This window comes from Mchenga conophoros, linkage group LG10 (genome assembly GCF_057382185.1).
Source record: "Mchenga conophoros isolate Kocher_MC1m ecotype Shallow Benthic linkage group LG10, M_conophoros_male_GT1.1, whole genome shotgun sequence".
Lineage (NCBI taxonomy): Eukaryota > Metazoa > Chordata > Actinopteri > Cichliformes > Cichlidae > Mchenga > Mchenga conophoros.
The window spans coordinates 34,020,254-34,031,204 of record NC_140535.1 but is presented as its reverse complement, the minus strand read 5'-3'; the positions used below and the strand labels follow the sequence as shown (position 1 = coordinate 34,031,204).

Sequence of the window (10,951 nt, the reverse complement as noted above, 5' to 3'; positions counted from 1 at the left end):
TGATTCAATTTACAGAGTAGATTTTATAGTTTCAGGTGGATTTTTGATCATTATTTTTAATCATGAAAGTTTGTCAGGAGCAAGATTTTGCAAAATCGGAACAGCTGTTTGAATAAAAACACAGCACGTGTGCATTTCTATTTTACTGTAGGTTTTATGGTAAGTTCCAAGTGTTTATTCTTAGTGAATTTTAATCTTGTTTGTTACTAACTTAACTCACATCTAGTTTTGATTGTTTTAGTTGTAACTTTTTTTAACTAACGTTTAGCTATAGTTCACTGCAGCATTCTCTTTTTTAACATAGATTTTTTTTAATTTTACTGATATTTCAATACAATAACCAAAAGTATTTACATTTAATGTTTACCTTCACTATAGGCCTTTTACTATATTGTGTTATTCATAGACCCCTGTATATTTTATTCTTCTTCCTGCTGCTATAAAACAATATTTTTCTCATGGTATCAGTAAAAGTATTTTTCGGAAATTGTTTTGCCCGGAAGTCTTATTTTGTGTCCTGGAGTTTGTCAACAAATATTTTATTTTGAAACCGGAAGTCGGGTTGAGCGGCTGCCGTTAGCTTGATCGGTTCGAGCGAAGTCATCGGGACCGAAGAAGACTTTACCGCCACCGCTGCTGCAGTCTCCCTCTGCCCAGCTTTCACCGGAGGATTTTTACGGGATAACAGAGAAGTTCTTCGGCTATTTAGCGGATTTTAACGGCTGTGAATTCTCTCGGTACTTTTCTCCTTTCTCCAAGCGGCGGGCGGACTGTTCGCTGTCCCGCAGGCTGGAGGCTAGCGTCGGTTACTGCGGCTAAACATGGTGGCCTGTCGGCACGGAGAGGAGCCGAGCCCCAGCTCTGCGGGTTTGGGGGTGTTATAAGGGAACGCGAGGACGCTGGCTGCTGCTCCACCCTTTTCTAAGTCTGCGTTTTGTTAATCTGGAGGTTTCTACGGGGCTCCCCGTGTGTTTCCGTTAAACCCGAGCAGCAGTACCACCGGCGTCAGCAGGACCCCGTCCGTGTTCGGCGGAGCGTGGATAATCATCCCGAAAAAGTTCTTCCAGGCCGCCTCAAAGTTTGCCCGCGGACCTGGGAAACTCCAGACCGTCCTGGACACTCCTCCAGCTGCTGTGTTTACGTTACGGATACTTTGAGGCTCTCAAACCGGGATGAATTGTTGCACAAGTGCAGCCTGATGAAACAGTTTGTTTTACCCCCTTCCTCCTCCTCCTCCTCCTCCTCCTGTTCAGGGTCTGATTGTTAATCTGAGGATTATTATGGATTTTTACCATGGCCTAATCCAGCCAGACTCTGAATTTGGGGACTAACTGCAGATGTAGAGTCTGACTGTGATGGTGATGATGATGATGGTATCTCTTCGCGATGATTCTGAGTAGAGAGGAGTTCATTACATGGAGACTCGCCTGACATGCCGAGGAAGGAGTTGCCACTACCTGACGGTTGGGAGGAAGCCAGAGACTTTGATGGCAAAGTTTACTACATTGACCACATTAACCAGTGCACGAGCTGGATCGACCCCAGAGACAGGTAGGACTGCGCGAGGACAGGTGCCGTCGACCTTTGACCTCTGGCAGACATACATGTAAATACATGATGTGTTAAAGGTTCCATTCATGCGGTAAACGAGGAGGTGTGAGCCTTTTAGCCCAAACATCGTTGTCTGTTCATGAAGTCAACACAGAGTTCCACACCATGTTTGCACTGAAGTACCTTGATATGGATTTAATGTGCAATATTTAAACCTGACGTATATGACGAATATTTAAACCAATATTTAAACCTGAGGCTTTTTTATTTAGGGAGCTGTCGCAGGTAAAAGCCAGTCACACTAATCCCAGTAATGCCTGATTTTAGGGACCTTGTTCCCAGTTTTCTGGCAGGTTTATTTGTTTATTAAGTTATTTGATAAGACATCATAGTAAAATCAGTGGTAGCAGGTGATGGAGGAGAGTTGGTATGAACCTTCCAATAAAAGAGTTGCCCAGTGGTTGGCCAACAGCTAGAGACCTCTGATTGGTTGGAGAGTGGTTGCTGGTTGGTGCCTGGTTTTAAATTGGTTGCAAAGAGGGTGCTGCACCAAAATCCTCCTTGGGATTGCTTTGGTGGCTCACAGGTTGCTTTGATCACCTTTAGTTTGCTTGGAGGACGCCCACTCATTTGGAAACGCTCACCAACTAACCACCAAGCAATTGCATACGACCTCCCAAAACTACTCGCCAACTGGTCGGGAATACTTTATTTTTCCCTAGCGACTGTTGGTTACCAGGGAAACACTGACCAGTCAGTTTCACAGCAACCACTCACAGCTGGATGGTGGAATACTTGTTATTCCCTAGCAACGGTGGTTGCCGGGTAGTCTCCAGCTGGTGTGACTGAGGCGTGAATGAAATGGGTAGCTGCTGGAGTCAAGGTGGGTGAAACAGAAGGTGATGGCTACCTGATGAATCAGCCTCACAGGTGTGCACAGTAATCAATTAATTGCAGTGAAAGCCAATCACCTGTATGAATTATTATCTGTAAATTAGAGTGAATGCATTTTATGTACATATATATATATATATATATATATATATATATTAGGGGTGCAACGATACACAAAATTCACGGTTCGGTTCGATACTTTGGTGTCATGGTTCGATATTTTTTCGATACAAAAAAAATGTTAATGCCTTTTTAATTTGTCATTTATTAAAATTATAAATATATATTTTAACTCAAAATTACAGTTTTTAAATTTAACCCTAAACCTTGTGCGTGTTTTTTATTTTGACAGCGAATGCGCACCTGTGGACCACTTATGTGCAGCCCTGGTTATTTAGCTCGTCATATTGCAGCCACAGAAATTCTTTTGTCCATGAAACCATAAAGCTGCACTTTCTTTTTGCCTTATAGTCTGATTTGTCATAACTTCTCCGTTTTGTGGTAAGCTTTTCTTTGGCTGTCACTTCTTCACCCTGACCTGTCTTATTTGGCTAAGCAGAACTAAAATATATATCTGTCTGTGAAGGTTCTCAGTCATCCAGGTCATCGTAGTCAAATATAAATCCTGCTGCTTTTACACAGGCACTCACATAAGCTCAGTGATTCTCTGCGCGATCAACCTCTCACATGTTTAAGCTGCGGGAGATTTCACTTGTCATGTTTGCGTAGTAAGCTAATGATTAATAAGACGATGTCAGAGGAATTGGTGCGCAAATTATCATCACTCACAGATCAGTGCTGTCGCTCTCTATACACAGTTCGCATGATTGCAAAGTGAAAGCAAACAACAAGCGCAAATTCAAACGCGATTTCAATATGTCACATATTGACAGTGGCTCACCGATGCCAATGACATAATTACCCAGCTACATTTCTGAAAGAATGCAAAAGCATTGACATTAGAGCTGCCACAAACGATTATTTTGATAGTCGACTAGTCACCGATTATTTTTGCGATTAGTCGACTAATCAGATCATCATCCATTGGACATAAAAGTACAGCTTATTGCACCAGCAGCATCTGCTCTTATATAACTATCATTAGCTTACAGCTTTAAGTGTTTAAGGTATGTGCTAACTAAAAATAAAGACAAGATGATAGTTTATTAAATTTTAATGAAATTTGCAGATTGTTTCAGTGAAGTTTAATAAACTCCTTGCTATCTAAAATATAACAGGACACTGGAGTAAATTCTGGAGCATCTCACACTTCTGATAATCAGCTGTCTGCTTGACGTTTATTCAGCTGTGTAAAAACTATAACTTTAACATTTTTAAGTTATCTAAGTGACTTATATATCATGTTTAACCTGAGTAGCGAAAGACGGCGGTGGGTTTGAAAACGATTTGCCGGGAGTCCGCTGGGCTCTAGTGAGCCTAGCCCCCGGCTAGCTATCGAGCTAGTGGGTAACAGACGTCTCCGAAAACGTCGGAGCGCTTTTGAAAATATGCGGTGTCTTGATAAACTGAGCAGATATTTGAGGTTTACACAGCTACATTCTCGCCTGAAAATATGTTAAACGTTTATTTTGTGACCCAGAAAGAATAATAAGAGTAATATTAAAACTAACTAGCTGCCGCCATTGTTGGAAACTGAGCTGGGCTGCGCTATGAATTCTGGGACACAGCTTCTTCTTCTTCGGGGTTTAACGGCAGCTGGCATCCTTGTACATGCAGTGCTGCCATCTTCTGTTTCAGTCCGTTATTACACTCTTAAATCCTGCTACTCATTCCTGTGTCTTTTGTGATCTTACAAAGCTTCAAACGACGCGTCGACTATTAAATCAGTCGTCGACGATTTTGATAGTCGACTAATCGTGGCAGCCCTAATTGACATATATTTTTCCTTCCTACAATAGCCCGACGGGCAGGGCAGAGATAGATTTTGGTACCTCGACTGAAAAAATCGCTAGCCCCGGGACGTTGGGCTAGCGATATTGCGAGCCCTGTATCTGATTGAGGAATCACTCATCTTTGGAAAAGAGAGTTTATTACAGAGAAATGTCTCTTTCCAAAATAAAAGCTATACTATCCGCTTCTTCTGGGCTATATTCTCAGCAGCATATTAAACAGCTGTCTAAATGACTCGGCTAAAGTTAGTAGCATGCTTGCTTGTTTTTTTTCTGCTTCCACTTGTCTTGGCACTAGGATGATGTCAGCGCAAATGTGCAGTCATATTCGTTGTGTTCCCACTAGTGCTTTCAGGTTAATCTCGTTGAAATGACCTTAACGCCACAACACGGCAAATCTCCGTTAACGAGCTACCGCCGATCGCCCCGTGCATGGGGCTAGACGGCCAACACGTTAACAAGCTAACTGCGCTAACACACTAGCTCCCACCCATGTAATTGAGCATTGCATGGCACATCCAACATACTGTTTTACTTTAGTCCATGACTCGCTTACCTTCAGGGTCATACGTCACATGAAAACCAAAATAATTCCAAACGCCAGATCTGAATGAGGGTGGGGGAGGCCCATGTTACAAAGAGAGCTTAACTTCTGTCTCGCTAGCTTGCCCTGCTCCTTCTGACGATGCTGTCTGTGTTGAGCGCTCAGTGAATCTGCATTCGACTACTCCGCCTAGGCTGCACTGTCGACCCTAGGCGGAGTAGTCGAACGCAGATCCACTGAGCGCTCAACACAGACAGCATCGTCAGAAGGAAAGTTGATAAAAGAAATTACAAATTTTGTATTGCTCGATACATATGCGTACCGAACCGAAAGCACTGTATCGAACGGTTCAATATCGATACGAATATCGTTGCACCCCTAATATATATATATATATATATATATATATATATATATACACACTTTGATAAGTATGGGAAAAGTTCATTTTTACCCTGTAATCATGCTTTTATTGCTGCAGTGAGGCAGCTGGAAGCTAGTGAAGTATTTTGAGCTCTTGGCAGCCTGAACATGTTCATTTATTAATGTTTAATCAGACCACCTAGACTGCTCTTAAATAACTTTTTAGCAACGTTATTATTTTTGGCTTCTGGATGGTTTGTCATTTTGTGTTTGTAGTAGATGATTTTTGATATCTTGCTAATGATTAAACGGGTCAGTAATGAACAGCCAGTCCAGTGAGGTTCCTCCAAATAACTCACTCCAAATACCTGTTTACCTCTGCGTGAGGAATCATTCCTTCTCTCGGGAATAATCTGAGAATGGAACCTCGAGCTGAGTGTGTCACAGAGCAGAAAGCCTCCTTCAGTTTGTTAACCTGTCATAAAACCTTGGGTATCTCATAGCTCAGGATGCCAGAGGTGCTTTCTTGTTTGCTCATTTACATTCCTGCTGTCAGGCGTGGAGGTGTGTTACCTGTTCTTTTCTCCTCTCTCGTAGAAACCATTAGTGTAATAGGCTTAAAGAGGCGAGCGTGACAACGACTCGCATGTTCAGCTCACCACAGCGCAGAGGGGAGGGTGGGTTTATACAGGGTTTTTCAGTCTTACCAGTCACTTAAGACCCCTCAGACTTTGACACTGTGTCTGAGAAGTGGTCGTGCTTCCAGCTGTTAGATTAAAATGAGGATGATTCCATCTTTGAACGTCTGCCCGTTTTTCTTAATCAAGAACATTTGACTCCCAGAATAATTCCAAACCTCTGATAAAGTTTCCTGTAAGTAAACGGACTCAGAAAATGCCTCTGGGGTGAGGGGGCTGACTCTGCATGGTTCCTGATTCGTCAGAAGTCTGTTTCACCGCATTTAACAGAAATCTTCACATTTTTCCCACAATTTCCAAGCATGTGATATTCCAGGAATGTCTGCTATGTTTCAGTAAAAACTCCGGTGAATAAAACAGTTTGAAAACATTTTCTGGCAATCTTTAGACGTCCTGCACGTAGAGCTGGGCGATATGAGATGTTTTCATATCACGATATGTTTTTTTCATTTCAGGCGATAACGATATCTATCACGATATAAGCCAAATAACTATATTTGTAAGATTTAAATGTGCCGTTGCTCACAAGTAAAATGTGAAATAATCAGCAGCTTGTTTTTATTTAAATATTTATTTCTCATAATAAGTTCAACAGGGTAGATGTACTTAAGGAACATGAGACTTTTTCAGATAAATAAAGGCAAATATTACAAACTACACAAAAGGCAGCCGCTAAAGCGTTTAAGTTTCAAAATAGAACAAACGAAACAGACTAAATTGTCAATTCCACTTAGAAACAAAATATTAATTCTAAAAATAAATCTTAGTTTGTTTTACAGAAGAACAGACAAAACTGACTAACTTTTGTCAATATCAAATAAACTGAGAACTAAAAGGAAATTCTCAATCTCTCCTTGTTGTATAGCTTAGCTTTTCAAACAGTTTTAACAGTTACTTTAGTCTGACAAAAGCCGAATGACGAATTAGCGCTTCCAGTCAGAGACTGAGGCTACGTCCACACGTACACGGGTACTTTTGAAAACGGAGATTTTCCGTTTTCGTTTTAAAAAATAATCCCGTCCACACATAAAGGCAGAAATGAAGGAAAACGCTGCTATGAACATGCCAAAGCAGCAGGTGGCGCTAGATTCCTAACCGTGCAGAAATGTTGGCCAATCAGAAGTCTAGAAGCCTCGGTGGGAAAAAGTAAACAAAGCTGGGACATAGAAGCAGAACCGAGTCGTATGTGTGGAGGGACAGTAACTGTGTGTATATGTAAGCATTTAAACACTGCAGAGAGTAGAATTAACAGTAACAGTATTGTAGAAATTCATTTCACCGAAACAATAACGTGGCGCACAGTGTGACGCATGCACCAGTTTATTGTATTTCCAGACTTGCTTTCGGCACATTTACAGTGCACGCTACTCTGTTTTTTGTCAGACTTGAAATAGCCGAAATACCTTCACACTACGGAACTTCTATGGCTCTTCCGTTCGACAATCTCTCCGGCGTTGGAACCATCATCTGTTTTCTCTTCGGTCACGCTCGGTTGATTTTTCTAGTCGGCACACTCATTTCCTCCATTACGCGCTGGCTCCATTACGCGCTGGCTGCTTCCCAAACAAACACACGCTTGGCACTTGTGCTGTACGTAACAAGTCACGCGACGTGACGCTGCGGCTGTGATTGGTTCGGCTCTGTGCTACTTAATTTGGATTGGCTGACCTTTTTTTTTTTTTTTTCTTTTCTTTTTTCTTCTTTCTTTTTTTTAAGAGGACAAGAGCGGCGAGCTCTATCGCGATAGTTTAATTTCTCTATCAAGTAAAAGTTATATCGCGATACATATCGTTATCGTTCTATCGCCCAGCTCTACCTGCACGTAAATAACCAGACAGACAAGCCAAACCAATCGCATACCGGCCTAATAAATAACAGCTAATAAACAAGAAGCACTCTGAGAGCGCAAACCGCCACCAACCCTCTCGCTCTGTGGGCGGCGTTTGCTTTGAAGAGAACAGCGCTGTATTTTTTTACACATTCACTTTGTTTTCTTTGTTCTTTTTAAATGAACTTTCAGAAGTTTGTAGTGCAGTGAAGGGCAGCGTGACAGATGTTTACTTTGATTACACAAACATGGAGTTTTAAATAACTGGACATGAAGAACCTTGAGCTTGTGATTAGAGCAGGGCGATATGACCAGAAATATTTATCACGATATACATTTGAAAATTTGCGATAACGATATAACTGACGATATAACTGACACTAGACAAAATACTTTACAACGCCACAACTTTATTAGTGCAAAAAACCCCATCAATGTATTTTCACTTAAACAAGCAGCTGTTTTTATGTGCATTAAAGTTAGATAAAAATGTAACAGTGCAAATGCAAATTCCTCGCTGACAGTTTAACTAAAAGGCATTTCCAGTGGAAACTGGCCGACATATCCTCAGCATAACCATGTATAATATCCACAAAACTTAAAAAGAGCTTATACACACACAATACAGTAATATTATGTTGAAACACAGTACGTATCACTCCGCGAGGCTCCGCCTACGATAGCCGTAATGCTCCAACAATCCATCAAGCGGTGCGGCTTCGTAGCTTAGCAAAGTCGTACTGAAACATTTGACAGATTTTCGAGCGCCGTGTACATAAAATCGTTTCGAGGTCAGTAAACACAACCAGATTTCATACATAAGGCACACGGGATTATACGGGGCTCTGTCGATTTTCAGAAAAATCAAAGGATTGATTTTAAGTGCGCCGTATTTTCCAAACAACACGGTAATAACGACGGCCCGCTAGCATGCGCTACCAAAAATAGTGCTTTGTTGTGTATCTGACGGGGGAAAGCTAAACCAGTTCCACACCACTGAAGTTGCAGCATTTTTACAAACCAATTCTGGTTCATCGTTTCATTGAACGATCCGCTCTCGCCCTTCTCATTCTCCGTCGCTGCCATGCTTTTTCTGCCATGTGCGTATGAAAACAAAGGCCCTGCGCCTGCGCGTTTTACCCATATTCTATCGCGATATTTCATTTTCTTATCGTTGCCCAACATTATACCGGTATTACTGTGAACGGTATGAGCTGGCCCAGCCCTACTTGTGATATATTATTATTATTATTATACTATAGTTTATTCACTAACTAAACAGCTCACTGTCTTTCTCTTACTTTCTCTAAAACACAATGAGGTCAACTTGAAGGAAAGCCAGATGGGAAATATAAAAGTGAGGTCAGAGGTCAAATGTGACATGGTATTTTATGGAGGTTTGACCTTATTTGAGCTTGAAGAAGAGGTCAGAAGTCCAACATGAGGTGATAATTTAGAACCCCCATGAATCACTTCATGCCTTCATGTTAGCAGAACAAGAAATGGCAGTAAAAAAACATAACTTTAACTTTAATGCTCTATGTAGCATTGTTATCACTTTGACTTGCAGATCAATATAGTGACCTTCTAGGGGAGGTCGGGGGTCAAATGTGACATGACACAGAACACCTGGAAGAATCATAGTTTCTATGTTATCAGGTTTTTTGTCCATTTTTCCACAAACAAATCCTGAAGTTGACCATGAAGATCTCGTGCATGTATTAGTGTTAATGGACTGTTAACAGTCGACACCCCTACAGGGTCTCATCAGAGTTCATTCAAAGCTTTTCCTTGGTGGAGGCAACCACAGTTAGCTGCCTGTCCTGTAGCTGGATCTCTGCAGATGTCAAGCTTCCCATCCAGGTCTTTATTCACGGGCGGTGTAGCTGCCCGACGGCTTGTGGCAGATTCCCAGAGAGATCCGAGTGTGAGAAACATTGATCTGGTGACACTTTCATGTCTTTTTGAGCAGTTATGCGAAAAAACCCCCAACACCAATCTGAACAAAACCAGACTGATCACACAGGGCAAAGTCAGCTCACGGTCTACAAAATAACTGCCGGGAGGCGATCGAAGTTACCAGCTGGGAATTTTTAGAAATCTTTTAAATCTTCAGGTTTTTCTGTTTTTTATTAAAACAAGATGAGCTGCAGTCAGCAGAGGAAGTGAGAATTTGTTGCAGGTGTCAGCGTACCGTCGGTTGTCGGCCTCCACTTATTTGGGCTGCTGGTGAGATAACAAACACACAGTCGCTGGTGTGTTTTAAGGTGGAATGGAGAATTTCTCCTCTGGTTGTTTTACACTCGACAGTCTTAAAAGTGCAGAAAGAAGAAAACAAAAGTCCTGAATTTAAAAAAACCCACAAAAAACAACACAGGCGCATTCCTGAAACACACAACGTGAGGGGCCGAGCGCTCGCAGAGCCGCCAACCAAAAGGCCCGATTCATCTGAAATCCCTTTCACTGCCTGCCAAGGTGCACGGGGTCAAAGTGCAGCGTGAGGCCCTGCAAACTGTAAACCGGGATCTAACCGCCGCTCCGTGCTGGTTTTAATGCGTAACCAGCGACTCTCATGACTTATTATTCAGCAAAGCATGAGAGGGTTTTACTTTGGTCGGACTGGTGCAGAAACAAAAGCTTTCACGAGCCATTTCTCCTCCTCCTCCTTCATCTAAAGAGTTGGTTTTATTCATGTTGTAAAATTACAGCAGTTATGAATTAGAAACCCCTGCTTCCCACTCTTTCTTCTTTAGATGGAGGTCACCCAGTTCCTCCTTCACCTGCCTCCGTCTTGTTCATGATTAACTTTGGATGACTTGAGTTAAAGAAAGAAGCTTAAAGCCTGGAAGATTTAGAGGACATACAAAAGCAGTTTTGAGGAAAAGTAAATAAATGTAAGCAAACCCTCTGAATGAGTACCGAGTGTACATGTGTAGGTAACAGTGGCTCAGGGACTTTCAGCTTGGCGGCGACTTTAAAGGCTTAATTTTGGTTAACGTGTCTGATTGATGCTTCTGGGAAAGACCCAGCGTGAGCCCTCAGGCCCCGCGGCGTTCGTGTGTGGCTTCATGGGGTGAAACTTTGGAACAGGATGTGTTTGTGTGTTGGGTGTAGCTTGTTGTGATGAGTTCAAACACCTGGAAGATGACGTGTTTTGACTTCT

At 42.0% G+C, this 10,951-nt stretch overlaps 1 protein-coding gene across 1 annotated transcript in view; it reads left to right on the top strand.

Annotated features, from left to right (window-relative positions):
• Positions 1-557: 557 nt before the first annotated feature.
• The window catches only part of wwc1 (WW and C2 domain containing 1), a 45,343-nt gene continuing 34,949 nt past the window's right edge, over positions 558-10,951 (top strand). The window contains exon 1 of the mRNA XM_085289878.1: positions 558-1,551. Within this exon, the coding sequence (XP_085146004.1) occupies positions 1,433-1,551 (119 nt within the window). The 5' untranslated portion in view covers positions 558-1,432. The remainder of the gene's footprint in view (positions 1,552-10,951) is intronic.